Genomic DNA, 23,007 nt, shown 5'->3' with positions numbered 1-23,007 from the left:
GCAGAAGCAAATTCTAGGTGTCAAACACCAATCAAGATGAAGCCAAATATAGAGCCTCCAGAAAATGTTGAATGGAGTGGTGCTGAAGCTTCTATGTTCAGGGTTCTCATTGGTACCTATTATGACAATTTCTGTGCAATAGCCAGGTTAATTGGAACCAAAACATGCAGGCAGGTAAGCACAAATTTTGAAAATGTTTTAAAAACTACTATAGCAAAATTTAATAATTTCAAATGTATCCGATTTTATGGAGACGATTAATATTCAACCCAATAAAACTACAATGAAACTTAGGAGATAATTAATATTTTTCAGGTATATGAGTTTAGAGTAAAGGAATCTAGTATTATTGCTCCAGCACCTGCTGAAGATGTTGATACTCCTCCAAGAAAGAAAAAAAGGAAACACAGGTAAATCAATAGTATATCAACCATCCCACAACATTTTAAAGTGGGAAAAAAGAATTTTAAAAAGATTAATGAAAAGAATGCAACAAACAGGAAGTATATATTATTTTTTGTTAAATAAATGAAATAGTGTGTTCTAGGATTGCATCAAAATGTTCAATATTTGAGTGGAAGAATCTATTGCAAAGCAATATACAAATTGAAATGCAATTAAAATGTCCTTAAGATATTAAAAAATCTGCTTTAAATGTTCCTGTGATAACTAACATTTTAAAATTCAAAACAAATATAAATAATGGATTTTTTTCTAAAATATATGGCAATATGGAGAAAAGGGAACAAAATAGCTGTGTCTAGTTCGTTGGTATCATTATGTCATCACCTCACTATTTGTGATTATAAAATAATAGAGAATTCTTATCCCAATTATTATTTAATTTGTATCCTGTTCTTCTATACAGAGATCATTGAAGATAGCTAATCAAAAATAAATAACAGTAAAGCAACAAATATGAAAATCACTATTAAAATCCATCAATCAGCTGAACTGTATTGTCAAGTGAAATGAATATGAATCCTTTATAATGCCATAAAAATAGTGGGGATGAGAAAATATTCATCTGCTGACTATTGAATTTTTCAATTATCAAGATTGGATTATTTATGTCCCCTATCTCCCAGAATGCTCATCATTAGCAAGACACAAAAGTATTCATTCAGAAGACTCCATAAAAAAATCTGTATATTAGCAGTGTTTGAATTTAGAGTCCCTGAGTATATCCACATTTATCTGTAGGCAAATATACTTTATTGGCTTTCTTTAGTGAGCCCACCCATGTAAAATCTAATTTCCCTCTACCAAAAATTGGTTATATCTTATTTTTTTGGTGGATGAGTAGTAATATGAAGCTGTGAGCATTTCTATTTAGTCAGTGTTCTGCTGGTCTTAGCATTGTCTCCATCCAAGCAGTGTGAATGATTTGAAACCTCAGAGCCAGTCCGTTCTGTTATATGGGCTGTTGATTTCTAGCAGCAATTAGAATGCTGGGCTATGAAAACTGGGATAATACAGGTAGTTCTTGATTTACAACTATTCATTCAGCATCCATTTGAAGTTACAATGGTGCTGAATGAATGTGCCTGAAATTACATCTGTTGCAGACACCTCTCCCAACCAGTCACATAATCAGAGTTCAGGTTTTTGGCAGTCTGCCTATGCTTATGAGTGGTCACAGGGATGCTGCAACTCCTCTCACCTGCATCTCCCCTGCCCCCTCCCCCCAAGCTATGCCTTTAAATGCTGGGAAAATTCCAATGCAGCATGAAGCTGAATACCAGTACCTGGAAAGTATTCACAGTGGAATGCAAAACAACTGTCCCACAGATAACTCCAAACACCCTGGAGATGCCAAGGATATGAAGCAGCCTTCTCCAACAGATCCAGTCTAGCCCCATCACTGCCCTGCATTGCATTGCACCAACTGACCTTCACTATTTTCTTCATGTTTTGTAAGAGAGCTGTTACCAAGAATGAATTCACGGATTAGTATTTTTTTTTTTTTTTTGTAATAATGTAGTCTTAAGTGACATTTTGACATTTGTTTCTGAAAGTGATAAATATCAAAATCTCTTTTAAAATGCAGATTGAGTTAGGTGCATTTTCCATGTGAAAAATCTATTAACTATATTGTATGTTCTTCTTTTTATAGACTGTGGGCTGCACATTGCAGAAAGATACAGCTAAAGAAGGGTTAGCATCTTTAAACTTACGTCGTGAAATTCTATTTTTGTTTAATATTTTAACAAACATCCTACCTGTAAATTTTTATAAGCAAGTGGTTCTAGTATGTAAATGGAGATACTTTCTCCCTAAGGGTATTCTGGTTTAATTTAAGTCAGAAGATTATCCCTTGATTTGATTGTCCTACATAGGAGGAATAGAAATTATACTGACTCTAGGCTCAATATAGTATTTTCCCAGTTCTAAGACTATAGCAGAAAAGTGGGAAGATTTTGTACTTGATCCACTTTTAGAACATAAAACATCACCCCTTTTTTCCAGAATTTTTATAATAGACAAACAATAATGGTGCCTTTATAATTCTTGCATCAGGATACATCTAAAACTACCTCTTCCATATTGCTCCTTTAGCCCAACACAGGGAAAGATAAGAGTACTAAAAGATTCTGTTTAAGTGCATTGAGTTTAGATTATTTCTTTTACCCTTTCCCTAATTATTGAAAATATGTAGGGATATGCAGGGGTTTTATGTAATTATTTGGCTGGAAATACATTCTTCAGAAAATGTATCAAAATTTTTAGGTGGGATGCGGTTTGGGGGGAAATGGGCGGGCAAGACCAAATATGGTGTGTATCAATTTGTTTTATTTTTTATCTGAAGTATTTGTAAGATTGTTATGTATTGTAAAATTGAAAATAAAAATTTTTACAAAAAAAAGATGTATCAATTTTTCTGTCCTTAATAATAATGCCTACATTTGTTGTTGTTCAGATGGATCATCTAATCATGTTTACAACTACCAGCCATGTGATCATCCACGCCAGCCTTGTGACAATTCATGTCCATGTGTCATTGCACAGAACTTTTGTGAGAAGTTCTGTCAGTGCAGTTCAGAATGTAAGTATTGGGGAAATTTCATTTTAATATGATTTGAACAAGAGGTTGTCTCACTGATGAAATTTTAAAGCCATTCTTGTGAAAAGTTTAACAAAATTTAATAACTCATTCTGATTTTTAAAAAATCTGGTCAGATGGCAAGAGGAGAGTTCACAATTTGCCTTTTAAACACTCAGTGTCAGGTTAGTTGTTTCAAAAGCAGATTAGACAACCATTTTACTGGCATGTTACAAGGTTTCAGCCTTAACAGGAGATTGGACTAGGAAACCTCTGATGTTCTTTCCAGCCCTCTGATTCTATGTTCTATTTTTTCTTACTTAAATTGTAAATAAAGCTCATTTAAAACAAGCAAATATTGTGTCAGTCATAACAGCCATTAATATTTCCCAGTGCAATAATTTCCCCCCATGATTCTGTTCTTTTGAAGCTTATATTTTTTCATGAAGATCAATAATAATGAAAAAGAATCCTAGAACAAAATCTTTCCTTGTATTTTTTTAGAGAAGGTATTTATAAAGAAATTTATAGAGAATATTCTAAAGTGCAACCCCCAATTCACGGAAGCAGAGAGATTCACCGTTTCCAGGCCTTGGACCATATCCAGCTCTAGGAAACTAGATTGGTCGTTATAGCCCATCCAATATTCGCCTCAAAACTGTAATTTTTGGTGAAAACGATTTTTTTAACTATAAAGGAATATTACTTGTATTTAAGTATTTACATCCAGTTTTGGTCACCACGATGTAAAAAAGATGTTGAGACTCTAGAAAGAGTACAGAGAAGAGCAACAAAGATGATTAGGGGACTGGAGGCTAAAACATATAAGGAACGGTTGCTAGAATTGGGTATGTCTAGTTTAACGAAGAGAAGGACAAGGGGGGACATGATAGCAGTATTCCAATATCTCAGGGGCTGCCATAAAGAAGAGGGAATTAAGCTATTTTCCAAAGCACCTGAAGGCAGGACAAGAAGCAACGGGTGGAAACTAATCAAGGAGAGAAGCAACCTAGAACTAAGGAGAAACTTCCTGACAGTGAGAACAATTAATCAGTGGAACAGCCTGCCTCCAGAAGCAGTAAATGCTCCAACACTGGAAGTTTTTAAGAAGAGACTGGACAGCCATTTGTCTGAAATGATATAGGGTTTCCTGCTTGAGCAGGGGGTTGGTCTAGATGACCTCCAAGGTTCCTTCCAACTTTACTATTATTATTATTAATTAATTAATTAATTAATTAATTAATTAAAACTGAATTCAATATAAAGCACATTTCATTTTTGTTATGGCCCCAGCTATTTCTTTGTTCTGCTTCCTATGTCTCCTACTTTGAGGACTTATTCTTCAAATCAAGTACCATTTAAAAGCTAGCTAATCTTTGAAAAGTTGAAAATGGTTCTGAAGGATTTCCTGCTATGGGTCCACAAATCTTCTGCAGCATATACCATTCTTTCAAAAACACAGGGTTTGTAGAGGATAAAAATTTCAAAGAGGATTGTCCCAAAGCTTTAATGATAACACTGCAGTTTGAATAGATAATATTTTAAATACTGTAACATATATCTAAATGTATGAGCTGCTGATACGTGCTACTACCTGAACTGTTTAGATAAGTAACCTTGAGATATGTAATGACATGGTCTACTTTAAACTCTTTGGGTTTCTACTTCAGTTTGGTGACTGCATTTGCATTGCCTAGCATTTTAAACTGAACAAAGTCCTGAGCAAACCAGCAGTAACAGGAATTAAATAAATTGATTCAACTTTCATTTTTCTTTTAAAGGCCAAAACAGATTTCCTGGATGCCGTTGTAAAGCACAATGCAATACAAAGCAGTGTCCTTGCTACTTAGCTGTACGTGAGTGTGATCCAGATCTCTGTTTGACATGTGGAGCAGCTGATCATTGGGATAGCAAAAATGTGTCTTGCAAGAACTGCAGCATTCAACGAGGGTCCAAAAAGGTGGTTCATCTTTTTATGAACAGATGACACATTTTATCTTTGTTCATGATAGACATCTCTGCAAAATATATAGAGCATTCTCCTTCAAGAAAGTGGAAGATGATTTTTATATAACCTGTTCCCTGATTTATATCACTTAGTTTATTGGGGAATTATCTAAGTGTGTTTTTGTTGGGATGGTAATCAAATTAGGATTGTAAACCATTTTAGTTTTATTACTTTGTGTTTGCAACTATAGGAGTGTGAAACTGTATATTCAGAAATTGTATATTCTCAAATGCACAGTTTACACACGCTATTGGAAGTTCAGTTATCAAATGCTTGTATATTGTGTGATCAGCCATCTATAACACTGCTCTAACATAGAAGCCACCAGGATTGGCACATAAACATATTACACTTATGATAGACTACTCCATAGAATTTGTTGTTTAGTAATCATACAGAGTTATCTCCACAGACAAAAAATATGCACATCTGAAGCTGCTACTTTCATTTTAACAGAAATTAAGCAACACAGAATAAACTCAGTGGTGGAAAGCAGAAGGTTCCGTAATAGCACTTTCTTCTGAAGGTTTCACCATGTTCAGAAATTGTGCTAATACATAATATATTCATATTTGTTATATTTCTAATAGTACAGTGGAATTTTATGACAATGCCACAGATTAGTTCTTATGTTTTAATTAAATGCAAATTAGTGCTCTATTGTTCTTATTCAGATTCTATTCATTTTAATGGGCTTGTAGAAAATTTCCTTGTAGATAATACAGTAGCAATGACACAAAACAAATAAGCTTTGAGTGAAATGCTGCTCCTTTATGAGGTATAATTTTAACTGACATTTGCCTGCCTCACTTGATGCCTTTGCAGTTTTGAAATACCTGCATTCATGCTGATGCAAGGTTTCAAAAGACTCATGAAAAATTGGGGTGAGATGGAGATTTCCCTGATGTGGATTCAATGGAAGATCATTTTGTGTTTCAAAACTGTATTTTCTGTGAATGTCTATGAGTCCGCATGTCAGAACTTCACTATTTATATGAACAAGCACTAAAAACAAATCATTTATTGTTAGTTAGTCAATATTTTCATTTTTTTGCCCTTTTAACATTGCATATTATGTGTTTTATTAGAATTAAGTATCTTTTTAGTTTTATTGGCTTGTTTAAGGCACTTGCTTTTTCATTCTGCTAGCATCTGCTGCTAGCACCTTCTGATGTGGCAGGCTGGGGGATTTTCATTAAGGATCCAGTGCAGAAAAATGAATTCATCTCTGAATATTGTGGTGAGGTAAGAACAACTGTTTTGGAGTTAGTATTTTACACCCAAATTATTGTGAATTCTTTTGAATAACTACATCCTTTTCAAATGTATGTTTTTATAAGTAAGTAATGGAGAGATGATAGGTCTGTAAACATCCATATGAAAGAGCATATGGTTGCCTGGTTTGTATTAGAATTTTGAAGTATGTTGTATACATGAAGAGAAGGGAAATTGGATGACATTTTAAGAAAAAAATATTCTGCATTCTAATATACAGAATCTAAATATCCCTAGTAATATAAGGTATAATAATTTGGAAGGATGTTGCTAATAATTGATTTTTTAGGAATAAAACTTTGGGAATATTTCAAATCTGTTTTTTTTTCCTCTTAGACACCCAAAAAATAGTCCCACAAGGATGTCATAAATAGAGAATCAGGAATAGACACATAGAGGGAGGTATCTCTTCTTCCTTGCTCTTAATATTCCAGTGATGATAAAAATAGTTTTATTGACGGAGTAAAAACCCCTCTGCATAAAAAATACCGAAAGCCTCTTTCTCTGTATAATCTTATGTACAGTTTTTTACAGTAGGTAGGACTCATTGCTTTTGATTTTGATAGGATTTTGATATTGATAGGATTCCTTCTAATCACTCAAATTTAAAGGTTAATTGTCCTCAATTGGTTAGTGTAAATTTACCTTCTGAAAATCAGTTAGGCCAGGAGTTGAATTTCTTCCAATAGCTTTTCCAATGGAATACTCTTCTCCGTATTCAAATATATAGAAAAAACTACTTTATTCACTTGTTAGGCAGGAAAATAATATGACAATAATGCAGTTCTTAATCTACAGATCACTTGGACCCCATTATTGTAAAGAAGTCAAAAGGCTGCAGTGTGAATTCCAATTCTTAATTTTAATTAAAATGGGAACATAGTATCTTGCACTGTGAAATGCACTGTACAGTATCATCTTTATTTTCAAGAAAGCCTTTAGTACCATTGACATAAAAAAAAACAGTGAGGTAATTCTAGGCCATCTTTTAAGGGCCAGAAAGACAACAACAAACAAGCTGAATTTGTAAGGGAAGCATACTAAAATGCAGGAGGGATTAGATATAGGAAGAGCTTCACCAGTTTGTTTCTAGTAAATGAACATTTTGTAGCTTGCCATATTCAAGTAAACCTTTTGAAGAGTGTAAACATCTGATGATGGAGCACCCACAACAACTGGCAAGCTGTTCCACTTATTTTCACCGATAGGAAATTTTTCTTTAATTCGTGGTTAGATCTTTGTTTCAAAGGTTTCCATCCATTACTTCTTATCCAGCCCTTAGGTGCTTTGGAGAATAGGTCAACCCCCGCTTCTGTGTCACAGCCCTTCAAAAATTGGAAGACTGCTATCATATCATGCCTGGTCCTTCTGTTGGTTAGGGTAGACACACCCACTTCCTGCAATCATTCATCATGTGCTTTTAGCCTCCAGTGACCTAATCATCTTTATGGCTCTTCTTTGCATATTCTAGGGTCTCAACATTTATTTATTTTTTGTATTGTGATGACCAAAAATGGTTGCAGTATTCCAAGTGTGGTCTTACCAGTGCAGTAGAAAACAGTATTAACACTTCATGTGATCTTGATTTATCCCTTGATTGATGCATCTTAGGACTGCATTGGCTTTTTGGCAGTTGCAGCACACTACTGGTTCATACTTAAGTGGTTGTCAACTAGGGCATCTAAATTCCTCTGATATTTACACCTATTCTGTACCTATGCATCTGGTTTTTCTTGCCTAAGTGTAAGACCTTAATTTTTCTCACCACTGAATTGCATTTTGTCGGATAGGGTCCAGTGTTCAAGTTTTGGAATTTGAGCCTATGTTCTAAAGTGTTGGCTATTCCCGTTTTGTGCTGTCTGCAAATTTGACGAGTTCCCCTTCTATCTCATCTAAATTGTTTATGAAGATGTTGAAGAGTACTGGGCCTGACAGAACCTTGGGGTACCTGACTGCATGTTTCCTTCCTTGTAGATGTAGTTCCATTGAAGACTGCATGTTGAATGCAGTTGGTCAGCCAGTTAGAAATGCATCTGATGGTGATATTCTATTCCATGTTTTTCTATCCTATCAAGTAGTAGGCTATGGTCTCCTTTATCAAATGCTTTACTGAAGTCTAAGTAATCTACATCTACAGCATTTCTCTGATACATTAATTTAGACATTTGTCCAAGAATGCAGTTCTTACATTAGCAATAGCAAGTAGACTTATATACCGCTTAGCAAAAGCACTTACACTTATATACTGCTTCACAGTGCCTTTACAGCCCTCTAAGAAGTTTACAGAGTCAGCATATTGCCCCCATTTTACCGATCAGGAAGGATGGAAGTCTGAGTCAACCTTGAGCCGGTGAGACTCAAACTGCTGAACTGCTGGCAATTGGCAGTCAGCAGAATTAGCCTGCAATACTGCATTCTAACCACTGTGCTACCATGGCTCTTAATAATTTGTTGTTGCTAGGTGTTCACAGATCCATTGCTTAATGATCTTTTCTAGGTTTGTTATTGGGTAGTGATTTTGGTGTGGTGTATAGTAGTATACAGGTAATCCTTGAATTCAAAGTTATGAGTTATACCATACATATGACTGTTTCAAAATTACTATGGTCACAGCACCCCATGGTCATTCGCCCTTAATACCAACCATGGGATGCTGCAGAATCCTCTACCTCTCTCCCCATCCCATCCCTACAGGACCCTGTAGCACCTGGCTTGTTCCCAATGCCTCCTGGAAGCAGTTGCCATTTTCAGCACTCTGGCAATTACTTTAGGAAATGGAGATTGCTTTCGAAACTTAATCGGAACTGATGAGGTGGCCATCAGGAAATTGCAAATCTCTCCTTGTTTTTGATAGGCTTTGGGATTTCAGCACCTGGAAGCAAAGGCAGCAACTTCAGGATGAGCTTCCCAAAGTCTTCCTTTTTAATCCCCTCTCCCTCAGAAAGCCCTTTCTTCAATTAAGAAAACGAAAAAAAAAAAAGCTTCTCTTTAGGATCCAGCCAGAACTCCTCCTGTGTTTGTGTCTGCCTTTAGAACCCAGCTAGGATTCCAAAGGCAAATCATAGCTGCATTGTAAGGGTAGTCAAACAGCAAAAAACTCCAAGGACTCAGCTTCTGCCCTGTGTTCTGCAGGCAAAAAGCTGTAGAAAGTTTTTGTTTGCTTGCTTGAAGTCTCCTGACAGCCATATTCCATTCAACAACCTGCATGTTCATTTAACGAATGCTCTGGGAGAGCAGGGGTGGTTGGTCATTATTTGAGGCAGTTCATTTAATGTCTGTCCTGACTTCCAACCCTAATGGGCCAGTTCAGTTAAAGTTGTAACTCCAGAACTACCTGCATCTGGAAAATCTGTAGAAATATAACATGCTAGTGAAGCTCAATGAGTATTTTTGCCCAACCGTAATTCCAACCGATTCAGTAGTTTTTATCTATGAGAAGAAATCCAGACAATCATTTATAATTTTGAGGGAGGTTATGGTATCAAACTTTAAGAAGCCTTGTCATAGATAAAAGGTTGCAGCAGAATATATTAGAACAGTTTATTTGTAATAGAAAATTTCTAAGTTGCTGAATCAAATATTCTGCAAATTTAAAAGTGAAAGAGGGGATGGGAATGAGTAGTAAAAATAGGTTCTGGAGTTATCAGAACCATCTTTTAAATATTATTTTCAGATTATTTCTCAGGATGAAGCAGACAGAAGAGGGAAAGTCTATGATAAATACATGTGCAGCTTTCTATTCAATTTGAATAACGGTATGTGTATTGCTGTCTTTAACCTTCTTCTACTTTATTCACATCTTATCTCAAATATTGGCCACAGTACTAATGCTGCTTCCAGTCACCTAATTAGAATTGCTAAGATTTTTAAGTTTGAAATGTTTAATGTTCTTAATAATGGAAAAAATATTTTAATGTTAAATGTTATCAGGAATTGAAAACCTAACAAACTATGGTAAAAAAACAATTTGTAGGATATGTGAGCAACAAAGATGACACTTTATGAAAACTAGAAGAGTGTTAATTGACGAAAATACCCAGAATATTTTACAGAAAGCATTTAAATATTATGTATGATACCTGATAGAATATAAGCCAATATAATATAATATAATATAAGCCAAGTCAGTAATTGAAGCATAATTATTCAAGTGACAGATAAACAAAGCTTTACCTGCAAAATAAGACATTTTTTTCTAAGAATATTACTATATTTCCTACTTTTTCAGGCAACTGTGAATTTATCTGTTGTTTTTATTTAGATTTTGTGGTTGATGCAACACGGAAGGGTAACAAAATAAGATTTGCAAACCATTCAGTCAATCCCAACTGCTATGCAAAAGGTGACTACCGATACAGGAGTATACTCACATACTTTTGAAACAGAAGATGTTTGTAAAACTTTTCCTCAATTTCATTTTTTCTTTTACAGTTATGATGGTTAATGGAGATCACAGAATAGGAATATTTGCTAAGAGAGCCATTCAGACTGGTGAAGAACTCTTTTTTGATTACAGGTAGGGATAATAATGCCAAAACCTAAATCGGAGTACTAATACATTTCAATATTTAAGTCATGCGAATATCTTTACTAGCTTTTATCAATAAAAAATTGTAAAAATATGTGTAGTCAGAATTATTACATTGTAAGCTTCATAAATTATTGGATGTGGGAATAATTGATTTCATTTCTTTGGTAAGATTTTTATATATTCTTGAGGTGACTGGAAACCCTTTATGGACTTTTTATGTAAAAAATAAAAAATGAACTAATGATTTATGGTTTTGATTATTAGGCAGAATAAACTACAGAAAAGAGAGTCATGATGTCACCTTAGAGAAAAGTTAAAATTATATTTGTATTTCTTAACTGCTGTAAAAAAAATTGGAAGCCACTTCTTTATATCTTTATCTTTTCCCCCCTACTTTTCTTTTGAAAAAGTAGCTTTTCAAAAGCTTTTTAAGATTATTCTTGGGCAGTTTGCTTTAAAACCAATTATGCAAGTTATTTCTCTTTTTGTTTTAGATATAGTCAGGCTGACGCCCTCAAGTATGTAGGCATTGAAAGAGAAATGGAAATCCCTTGATACCAACTACCTCGCCTATAAAACAGCTGCCTTATCTTCAGGAGTTTCTACTACTGTGGGCAATTTTATTTTTAAAAACTGAATTGATGCAATTTGGAATGCAAAATTTGCAAAGTACTGTATCTGTAATTTATATTGAGATTTTAAAATCAACTTTTTAATGCCTTTTCACCAGCTGCAACATGTTTTGTACCATTGATCTTTTACAATACTGCAGTGTGGTACACTTTTTGAACCTTGAATAAAGGATACTTGAACTTTGAATTCATATTGTATGTTGCCATCTTTAAACAAAGGCTTGGCTTGAATGTAAATATATTTGAAATCTGCTACAAATTTAACAAAACTTGAATCAAAAATAACTGTGAAAAATTTAATACGTTGTTGATCCCAAAAAGATCACCTTACCACAAGAGCAGTTTTAGTGTTTGTCCCAATTAGTTGCATGCTCACCTAGTCTTTACTGTGAATCTTACCAACATATGTGACAAGGGATTTGTTTTTACAGCTAGTTTATCACAGAACTTGCCTGACATGCTTGATTTGGGCTCAGAAGGCTGTTGATCCAAGGTTAGCTATCTGGCTTCTGTGTCTAGCAGAAAACTAGAACCTGCTTTTGGGAAGTATCTTAACCATTATATCCTACTAGCTTCTTTACATCAAGAGCTGTATGTTGTTAAATTAAACTTAGTTATTTTCTTTTGTCCTAATGAACTTTATTCATCTTTTTTACAGTGAACTATAAAAAGTCACAAATATAGCATGTATGCTCACCGTGACTGCTTGTTCTCTCCTCTTCAACATGCTGTAGAAAAAATCCTTACAACAGCAGAAACTATCTCAGAATAGTATCAATATGTGCATGTGTACACACACACACACACACACACACACTCACTCACACACACACACACACAAAATAACAGAATCCCTAATGAATAATCAGGTCAGCCTGCAGAGTGCCCATGTTAGAACCAATATTCCCACTATTTTAGATGTTAAATATGAGCTCACATAACTTCCTATCACTAAGAGTACTATTTAGCAATAAAGTGTAGATGAAATATTCTTACATGTGGAATACAGGTAGTCCGCAACTTACAACTTACAATTTAGTGGCTGTTTGAAGTTACAATAGCACTGAAAAAATGATTTATGATTTTTTTACACTTACAATCATTGCGGCATTCCCATAATCATATGATCAAAATTCAGACACTTGGCAACTGACTCATTTTTATGATGATCACAGTAACCTGACAAAAAAGTCAATAGGGAAGCCAGATTCATTTGATAACTATGTTACTAACTTAACAATGGCAGTGATTCACTTAATACCTGTTGCATGAAAAGTCATAAAACTGGGCAAAACTAACTTAACAAATGTCTCATTTAGCAACAGAAATGTTTGGCTCAATTGTGATTACAAATTGAGGACTATCTGTACTTAATTTTTTCTTCCCTCTGTTTCAAAGGAAATAGATCAAGACTGATTTCAGTTTGGTGAAGTTTTACTTGGTGGCACTAGAGATAATACTGAAAGCAAAACAGTACCCAGATCATTTGGTTTTCATATTCATTGCTCCTTTCATTTAAGAAAGATAAAGTCATGTAACTTAACAATAAACCAAATGCAACTTATACAGAAATTTTTTATTTTTTATTTATCGCACATTAAAAAATGAAGCACACTATACAAATGATTTTTCATAGCAGATTACACATGTGCCCAAATCAGATTCTCTCAAAGTGCTGCCAATGCGTGTAAGTGCTGTCTGGGGAAACAGCTCTTCTTTGTATAGTCAATGTATTGATTTAAATGCAGTAGCATGCAACCTCCAGTGGGGAAGGTTTCAGATTCAATTCTGTTCTTAAATTAGATTAAATGGCATTGGTGTCCATATGTACAAACTTGAAATGTATCAATCCTGAGCAGGTCTGATGTAATTCTAGGACTGGCAGATGGTAGTCCTGGTCTTAATTATAAAAATGGAGGTCCAGACAGCAGCAGATCAACAAGTTTTATTCTCTTTCAAACTTGTTACAATTTAAGACTGACACAGACAGCTGCTACAAACTGTTAAGCCAAATAACTGTAGGTGTCCTTTTCACCATCCACCCGTTCCAAGTATTCCTTTTCTATTAGAATATCAATGCATTTCTGAAAATAGAAAGAAAAACAATTTTTCTGAGATGTTTTTGACCAATTCTAAGTGTTTAACAAGCTTTAACAATGATTTATCTAGTAAAGATACAGTGAAACAAATAAAAAAACTTTTAACCTAACATAAAAAAAATGACAGGGGGAAAGGCCAAAAGAAATAGTAACTACTAATTACCATTAATATTAACTGGTAACCATTACCTGTTCGTATCAAAAATATTAAAAAAGCAAAAGATTCATAAAGTACACATATTGCAAAAAAGGACTGAGTTTATTACCTAATAAGAATGGTAGAGAGGTTTCAAAGAGAATTGAAGTAAGTACAAGCATGGCTAAAAAGTTGAGTTTGTTTATAAAACAGTAACTACTGTTCTATGCGGTAAGGTTTAAACATAAACATGCTATTGAAGTTATTTAATTTTTTTATTGACACTGTTTAACTTATAACTTTCTCCTAATAGCTTGATTTAGTGTGATACCACTAAAGGTTAGAGACCGCTGCTTTAGACAAACCTTTATTACTGGGACTCGTGGTTTGAATCTTGATGACAGCTGGGTAAGCACTTCTCCAAGCAACTGCTGATGCTTAAGGACTTTTCTCATCTTCATAATCCTCACAATAGCAGCCTAATATACACAAAATGTAGACTTAAAACCTAATCCTTGATCAACAAATGCTATGGGAGGCTAATAATTATTTTAATCATTTTAGTCATTATTATAATCATTGAAGGTGTACAGAGGTGATTGTTATTTCAAAGATGGATGAATGCTAGCAAGTATGTCATTTGATTGTGGCCATTTCATAACAAAAATAAACAATGCTAGCTTAAATCTTGAGATGTTTAAATATATCCTATATAGATATAATAGTGTGTCTCTGGCACTCTGATATACCAATAAAACAACGTAGGGAAAACAGATTTTTTTCTGCCAGGAACAGTTCTATAAGGCCACAGAATAGCAACTTTGATCAGAATACACATGCAAATGAATTATACAAATGTCAAATTAGGTGATGCTTTGGGTCAGAGAAATAAAATTCAAATAAATTTTAAAATGGTGTAAATGGTTTAAAATGGTGCTACTATAATTTTTTTTTCATTTCTATAAATGCCCAAGGATGAAAAGATAAAAAGGGGAATGGAGAAGATTTTAAGAAGGATTCTGAAGAAGAAAGCAAACAGAACATTGTAATAAAAATTCAAACAGAACATGGATGAATCCACAACCATTCAGCCTACTAAGATTGATTATAAGCCTTTTCCAATCCATCCATACCTTAATAACCTTTAAGCACCAAGACAAAAATCTGACAGCTTCATTTGGTCAGTCAAGGGTTACAATATTCAACTGATTATCATTATTCTTACCATCAATGATCCTATTCTATGGCTTTATTAAATAAGAGCAGGAAAAGTGTCAAACCCGACAAAGGATCGCAACAAAGATATATCAGGCTTAATCTCATCTTTTCCAACATCAGCAGGAAATCACCTCAGAAAGGAGGTCCCCTACCCCAATCCCTAAAGAAGATATGATCACATGATCAATTGCCATCAAAAGAGATCAAGTAGAACAAAAAATTCACTATCCATTTCCTAGTCCTATCAAAAAAATTCCACAAGCATGATTATTTTAATTTCTGCATTGTATACAGGTTTGAAGCCCGAATGAAAATTGTCAAAATTAATTAATTATTTATTTTTTTGTTCTATTTCTATAGCTGCTCAATTCAATCAAGCAACTGAGTGGTTTACAATCCTAACATTATAAAACAAAAACAGTAAAACATCCAGAAAATAAATGCAAAGAGCAGCCAGGGTTATTACTCAGGTGCAGGTACATTTCTAAGTTTTTAAAGCAGTGGTTCTCAACCTGTGGGTTGGGACCCCATTTGGGGTCGAACGACCATTTCAAGGGGGTCGCCAAACAACGCAGTCCGCCATTTTTTTCCCCTTTTCCTTGGCTGTATTACTCCCTTTTATTCTATTGGCTTTTGAAAGCCAATAGAATAGACTCTCTTGAATAGAGTCTAATTCTATTGGCTTTCAAAAGCCAATAGGAATTGTCCAGACTGTCTCTGCCCTGCTGAGCCCGCCAAAAGTCCCATTCTGCAAACGGTGCTGCAAGTTGTCTGCAGCGAAGGTGAGCTGTCTGGAAATTTCCACCCCTCCCTGCTGAGCAACTACTAAAAATGTAAGTAAAAGAGGGCCAGGGGTGGGAGGTGGGAGGCTGGCGGGCACAGGGAGGGTTGCTGGCGCGCATGGGGCCCAGCGAGTGCCTTACCTCCCTTGGGCTGGGCCAGCTGGTAGCCCAGCCGGTGGTCGGCCTGCGCCGTCTCTGCCGCTTGCCAGCTACGCCTCGGCCGGCGCAGGGGGCGGCACCACGCATGCGCGGCGCTCCTGGGCAGGGAAAGTCCTCAACTTACGACCGGTTGGGTAGTCCTTGACTTACGACCGGTTGGGTAGTCCTCGACTTACGACCCGTTAGGGTCACGGCATTAAAAAGGTTGAGAACCACTGTTTTAAAGCCTTACAAAAGGCCAGAAGCAAGGTTGGAGCCAATCTAATCTCTGTGGGGCGAATATTCCACAAGGCAGGGGCTATCGTCTAATCTGCTGGATCAAATTGCACAGGTAGAGACTGTTGGAAAAAGTCACTCCAGTAATCTCAAGCCATGTAATGCTTAAAAGACAACTAGCACCTTGAATTGCACCCAGAATACAGCAGCAATCAGTGCAGCTCCCTGGAATAGGACCTCTATAGCATCATTCAAGGGGCCTTGACTAGAGATATAGATGGGTGTTATCTTCATATTGATATCTCGCCCCAAACACCCAGTGGCCTCATGTAGATGTTAAATAAGATTGGAGAGAGAAATGAGACTTGATCTTTCCCTCTCCATCAATATTGACTGACATCGATCCCATAGTAAGGAGGAGAACCTGCACAACACAGTGCCATTGAAACTCAACTCCTGGAGCTGGCACAGTAGAATATCACAATCCACCAGGTTTTTTTTTTTAAATGCTTCTGAGAATCAAGAAGAGTCAGGAGGATTGCACCACTTCATCCTGTTCATGCCTGAAGTTATCCACAATCAATGCTGTTTCAATTCCAAACTGTTGCCTGAACCCTGACTGAAGGAGATCCAGATAATCTACTTCATTCAGGATCCTCTGTGATTGCCCTGTGACCTTCTCTCCACAATCTTCCCTAAAAGGGGAAAATTAGAAATTGAATGAAAACTTGTTTGGTTTGAGCAATGATCCTTAAGAAGGGGGTGCACCCCCACCTCTTTTAGAGTTAGCAGGACCACTCCTTCTTTCAAGAATGAGTTAACTATAGCCCAGACCCAATCTCACATCCCCTCCCACACAGCCTTAATAAGCCAGGAAGAAATATTTTTTCCCCCAAGACATTCTGAAGCTGTAACTCTACAACTTTTTCATGACTATTGGAGACCAGTTGAAAAGTATCTAGTCACAGTTGTTTGAGGAAGAAAGCACCAGAGCCTCTTTAAGACAGCCTCCAGGATGAACTGACTGTCACTTCAACCAACTCTTACGTCATTTCCTGGGCAGTCTTAGCCAACCATGACAGATGAGAATTTAATAGACAGGTAGCCACACAGTGACAGCTCCCACCCCGAAAACACATGCACTTCTTCAAGACTCAGACATCCTAAGACAACATGGTAAAACTCCACTAGATAGGACCCAGATTGTTGGGGGCAATGTAAATATATATATACATTGCTTACTGGTGTACACCACTTAGAGAGTGCTTGCACTTAAAGCAGTATATAAGTCTCATAAAATAAATAAATAAATAAACTTGGCTGGACCAACACAAAATAAAACTAAACTTTATTCATAGGATGCTGAGAATACTATCAATATAGTCCTTCAGGTGTGCAGATAGTCAAAAGTGATATTTTGGACCAGAATTTCCATCAGAAAAGTGCAATATCATGTGCCCATACTATTTAGTGATGCAAATTCCATCAAGTCCAATTGACATCATTTAAGTGACTCCTTAGGCCTCATTAAAAACAACATGAAGTGGTTGCCATTGACTCTGCTTGTAGGAGTGATAATTACAAATTATGATTATATGACCATGAGGATACCGTTGAATCTCAGGTACACTCATTCAGTGCAAGTGCAAATATGCAGAACAAGTGGCTATTCAATGAGTACCATTTATTGTACTCGAAACATATCTCAGGCAGCATGTTGTTGTTGTTGTTAATTGCGAAGTCGTGTCCGACCCATTGCGACCCCATGGACAACGTTCCTCCAGGTCTTCCTGTCCTCTACCATCTTCTGGAGTCCATTTAAATTCACACCTACTGCTTCAGTGACTCCATCCAGCCATTTCATTCTCTGTCGTCCCCTTCTTCTATTGCCCTCAATCTTTCCCAGCATTAGGCTCTTCTCCAGTGAATCCTTCCTTCTCATTAGGTGGCCAAAGTACTTGAGTTTCAACTTCAGGATCTGGCCTTCTAAAGAGCAGTCGGGGTTGATCTCTTCTAGGACTGACCGGTTTGAACGCCTTGCAGTCCAAGGGACTCGCAGGAGTCTTCTCCAGCACCATAGTTCAAAGGCCTCAATTCTTTTGCGCTCAACCTTTCTTATGGTCCAACTTTCAGGCAGCATATATGAGGAAAACTAGAGGATCTCAAGAACCAGCCTAAATAGATCATGCCATATCAATAACCCAAATACTATATGCATATTCAAGTTATTTTCATGAAGATGATTAAATTATTTCCAAGAAAACAAGCCTGTGGATATAGCATATTTAGTATATGACTGGAAAATGAGGATTTCAATGTCCAGTTACCACACTGCTAGCGATAAAAACTTACTAAAAATAGTATTTACAGGTAAGCCTTGAGTTATGAATGTAATGGAGCCTGCCCATTCCATTCCTGACTCAAGGATTCGTAGGAGTGAATGGCATATCTTGAACGCGATCATTCCCTGCTTTTGCCCACACTAATCGAATGCATAATTCATTAAGCACATGAGGTATTCCAGGATGGGGAAGGCTATGGCGGGCCTAGTGATGGAACAGGCTACCTACATCCAAGGCCTCCCCTGACACAATAAGATACCTATGCTCCGCACAATTGGTTCCCCTCCCCATCCTGCTACACTGGGTCACGTACCTTGTGAAGATTTACCGAGCTGTCTCCTCTCCAGCTTGTCTGCCACACAAGATCACAGTGCCCAGCAGCTTTCACTTTAAGCGCAAAATGTTTGCAAGCTGATGGGAGACTTTGGGTCAGCGAAATCGCTGCCTCAACACATCTGGCCAGTTTGCAAACACTCTGGAAGCTCTTGAGGGGGCATGATATCATGTGACTTCAGGCTTCCAGTCTCCATGCAAATGTGCTTGAGAAGAGGCCTTTGCTGACGAAAACGCAGCCCCAGATTTATGTGTGCATTGCTCCCAGCCTCTGGCTTTGAGGAAAAGCCTTTGCCGGAGATGACGCGTGTCTCAACCTGGGAATCGTTCTTGGCAGCAGAGGCCTTTTGCAATGATGGCAAAAGGCCTAGCAAATGGAGGGAAGGCTTCAATGTTTCACGTCTTTTCTCCATTTGCAAAGTGTTTTGCCACAGATCTCATCTAGGCCTGTTTGCAGAGAACAGAGGTCTAAAATACCATGAGATCATGCAACCTCAGTAGCATGAAATCTCATGCTATTGATCTCATGTGATCTTATGGTACTTTAGGCCTCCATTCTCTTGGACACACCAAAGGCCTGAAGCAGCAAAGCAGGCCAAGAAACAAAGACTCCCTAGATCTTCGCAAGGAGAGCATCCACAGACCTAGTGCCTAAGGAGACCCAGCCAAGGGGAGGGGGGGAGGGAATAGCCAGGGCGAATGTTGCAGTGCCTCTGCAGTCATTCATAAGGGTGAAAGAGTGCTATGATGCTGCAACATTTGTAATTTTGGGACTTGTTCGTAAACACTAGGGGGTGCTTACTGCATAACTTTGAATGTTTGCTAAGGGAACATTTGTAACTTGGGGATTACCTGTACTATTGTGGAAAAAATTGTGTTTAACAGCACTATTAAATAATCTGCTAGCCACCTAAAATTCCCGAGTACCTGGATCAGGAGTTTCCTATCTTCCTCTATATTTTTGTGTGTTGTTTCCTGTTCCTGCTTTTGTTCAGTCTTCATTGGCACATTTATATTCACTCGCAATTTTTTGCTGCCAAGAAAATTTAGGCAAATAATTAGCTCTACAAAACAGAAATGAAGAATTCACCCTATGGTGAAACATGTTGTGAAAGGCAACATAATTAATTTAATGAAGGCAGGAGTCTTTTTTCTGTTGAGTGCTGCACTGGGTAATCCATAATTATATCTTTTCTTATTTCTCAGAAGGCTTAAATTTAATGCTTGCAAACAGGATATCTTAAAATTGGACTGTGACCTATCCATTGTTTAAACTCCTATTTTTTCCTAAGCATCTTTTTAAAAACACAAAATAAGCATACTAATCAACAGAGCTTTAAAAACAATATCTCAATTGTATCTTTCTTAAATTGTCAGTCTGTGCTGTTTCCACTGTGACCAGATTCATTCCATCAGTTTCAACTGAAACAAATATTTCCAACAAACATATGTACTGATAGCAATCTTTATGGTATCTAGTAAATTAAAAGTTATTTTGAATGCCAATTATATACAAATTAAACCAGTCATAACCATTGAATTATCTAAAAATACTGCCTTCAGATGTAGGTTTCAAAAAGTTACAGTTACATTTATTTTATTCATGTGTTTTAGTTTGGTGCTATTTAGTTGGCCTTAACTCTAACTTAAAGCCTATCTCCAGGCTCTCAATTAAAAGGCATCCATCTTTTTTCCTGGGATATAAGCTTCCACAGCCATAGATTACCATTCATATTTGTGCATACATTTTGATTATTATGATTTTTGTCATAAAAATGGCCTTATCCTTCAGAATCTTATCCCAACTTGTGATCACTTTCCTCTATAATCAACTTTTATAGAGATGATAAAGAAGAATGTTTATTTCTTCAATACATTATCAATCTTCATTAGTGAAGAAACTAAAAGCTTGACTTCTTGGTTCTCAGCAGTACCTTTATTAAGTTTGCAGGTTGATATTTAATAGTATACCAATTTTTTTCACTTTTACTGTGCTAATTTTCACTGTCTCTTTTATTTTTAGTTGACAAGGACTATTTTGTATTAGTATATACAAGTTAGTATTACATTTAGTGTGTTTTCTAATCCTGCTACTCTCATATTTAGTCTATAGTGTTATCTTGCTATTTTCAAAACAGGATATACAACTGCTCTCTTCATTTATACCTCTTCTGTTACCTGACTGATCTCCTGCCTTTTTATTTTTTCTGAAAGCTGCCTGTTAATCTGGCATTTCTCTATCATGTAAGTATATTAAGCAAAATGGTTTGTGAAGAATTTCAATGATTCAGTGACATTTTCTTGTATGTTACTCAAACCTTTGCAATCTTTATTCATATAAAGCAGTTATCATGAACTGATTTTAATCCAATGGGAATTTCAAGTTCATCTCATGCACGTCCTATTCTGACTTCAATTTTCAGTATGCGGCTGACAAGTCCATTTTGCTAATCCATGATTATTTTATAATTTGTATATATAATTTCCGCATCCAGAAACTACTGCAGTTTTAATTTATGTTTTTTTAGGAAATGTAAAATTTGGCTACTATGGAAACATGACAGGGATTCTAGACTTGATTTACATTGAAGAACAGCATCACAAGTTATTTATTAATAAACTTTCAAAAAGCCAAGATCTAATCCTAGTCAGTTTCTATTAATTTGCAGTGTGAACAAAACTGATACAGAATTGTGAGGCTTTGGCTGGAACAGTAATCTGACAGAAAGGCAAATGTGCTATTTCAATCATTAATAAATACAGACTATTCTGACCGTATAGCTCTATGGACCATACAACTCTATGTAACCCTAACTAGTGAGCATGTATCAGTATGTTAGAATATCTGGCAGTTATTAGGTTAAATGCTAGGTATGTTGATGGGTCAGTGGGAGGAGTCTCAAAGGTCATTGGGAGACTTCCTGGACACAAGCTAGATGGGAATGTCTTTGTCTACAAGAAGCATGGGCCATCAGATGTCACCATGATGAGCCTGCGCCGTTATAAAGATGGTATGGAAAAGAGCATCATTCATTTACCTGTGGGAATGACGTACAAAAGATGTAATTTCCAGAAGTAGCAACACACTATGTATGCAAATGAACTTTCTGTTTGAAATAGAACCGAGTTGTCTATCTGACTTGATTTAAAGAAGGCGCTTTTAACTCAGAGTCAGAATACAGACCTTTACTATCCTAAAGAAAAACAATTCTGACTAGGTAGTTTTATTCAACTATCATTCTTACTTTTTGTAGCCAAGGTACAATTTTATTAAAGTATCTGGTTTCAGTTCCACTTCATCAACATTTGCATTTTCATCTTCTAAAACCTATGAAAAATAAAAAAGAGCAATGTCAGAACATATTAACAAATTATTTCACCACTCTCCCAAAATAAAAGCACTTACCAACAATTTTGACTTTAACAAAATCTGAAGTACTTGTGCCAAAATATCCTAAAAATCAGAAAAGTAAAAAAAAAAAACCTGAGTTAATCAATGCCTAATTCGTTCCCTAGTTAATAAGCTTTGCAGAGGATAGTGAAGAACATATACAATCACTGCATTTAGTTTAAACTGCATTTAAACAGAAATATACTCAGCAGATTGGCTGAATTTAATATTAAGAGAAGTGAAATTGTGCTGTATGATATTTAAAATTTTCTAGACATGAGAAAAAAAATCAAGGATTTTTTGACAGATACTAAAATTCTATTCTACTGACTGGGAATCCACCCAAATGCCTTTATTTATAATAATTTTTCTGGATGTTAGTCATAATTATCATTTGTAAACTAAAATTCAAACATAAAGACTCAAAATCTGTTTCACATTTAAATTTGAAAGCAAATTTATTGTTATTATGGATGAAAAGACTGGAAGGAATATAGAACTTTATTATTATTATTTTTAAGATTACATTAATGAGGCAACATGCACAGATATGAAAGAAATGTAAAACTTAATAATAAAAGAGTGGATTGGGAAAATGAATTGATTGAGATATTGGAACTGACTACTTTGGTTATTTTAAGATTTTGTTTCAGTTTATTTTTAAACTGGATATTATTTTTTTAATCTTGGTTGATAATAATGGATACGTATTTTCGAATTAATGATTGAATAATTAAATTTGTTTAAAAGGAGAGAAGATCAAGGATGTCATGACGAGATGGGTGGAAGAAACCGGCTTCTTAGCCTGATTTCGCTCTGTCTAGAGACCCCAAGGGGCCAGA

At 35.9% G+C, this 23,007-nt stretch overlaps 2 protein-coding genes across 7 annotated transcripts in view; one reads left to right on the top strand and one right to left on the bottom strand.

Moving 5' to 3' along the window:
- The window catches only part of EZH2 (enhancer of zeste 2 polycomb repressive complex 2 subunit), a gene marked incomplete at its 5' end in the record, with an annotated part of 68,340 nt that extends 56,664 nt beyond the window's left edge, over nt 1-11,676 (top strand). The window contains 10 exons of the mRNA XM_039362285.1: nt 5-174; nt 316-410; nt 2,117-2,157; nt 2,921-3,046; nt 4,825-5,003; nt 6,201-6,296; nt 10,000-10,081; nt 10,588-10,668; nt 10,758-10,842; nt 11,352-11,676. Of these exons, the coding sequence (XP_039218219.1) occupies nt 5-174; nt 316-410; nt 2,117-2,157; nt 2,921-3,046; nt 4,825-5,003; nt 6,201-6,296; nt 10,000-10,081; nt 10,588-10,668; nt 10,758-10,842; nt 11,352-11,412 (1,016 nt within the window). The remainder of the gene's footprint in view (nt 1-4; nt 175-315; nt 411-2,116; nt 2,158-2,920; nt 3,047-4,824; nt 5,004-6,200; nt 6,297-9,999; nt 10,082-10,587; nt 10,669-10,757; nt 10,843-11,351) is intronic.
- Nucleotides 11,677-13,050: 1,374 nt separating this feature from the next.
- Nucleotides 13,051-23,007, bottom strand: part of CUL1 (cullin 1) — a 71,928-nt gene continuing 61,971 nt past the window's right edge. For all 6 annotated transcript variants that reach the window (XM_039362277.1, XM_039362281.1, XM_039362280.1 and 3 more), the window contains 5 exons: nt 22,181-22,228; nt 22,020-22,102; nt 19,702-19,807; nt 14,090-14,203; nt 13,051-13,573 (listed from right to left, as the gene is read on the bottom strand). In XM_039362277.1, coding sequence (XP_039218211.1) covers nt 13,493-13,573; nt 14,090-14,203; nt 19,702-19,807; nt 22,020-22,102; nt 22,181-22,228 — 432 coding nt within the window. In that variant the 3' untranslated portion in view covers nt 13,051-13,492. The remainder of the gene's footprint in view (nt 13,574-14,089; nt 14,204-19,701; nt 19,808-22,019; nt 22,103-22,180; nt 22,229-23,007) is intronic.

Source organism: Crotalus tigris, unplaced genomic scaffold (genome assembly GCF_016545835.1).
Source record: "Crotalus tigris isolate CLP2741 ecotype Arizona unplaced genomic scaffold, ASM1654583v1 scf7180000019411.436016, whole genome shotgun sequence".
Taxonomy (NCBI): Eukaryota; Metazoa; Chordata; class Lepidosauria; order Squamata; family Viperidae; genus Crotalus; species Crotalus tigris.
Note: the sequence above shows the minus strand (reverse complement) of the source record. Positions and strands in the feature narration are given on the sequence as shown.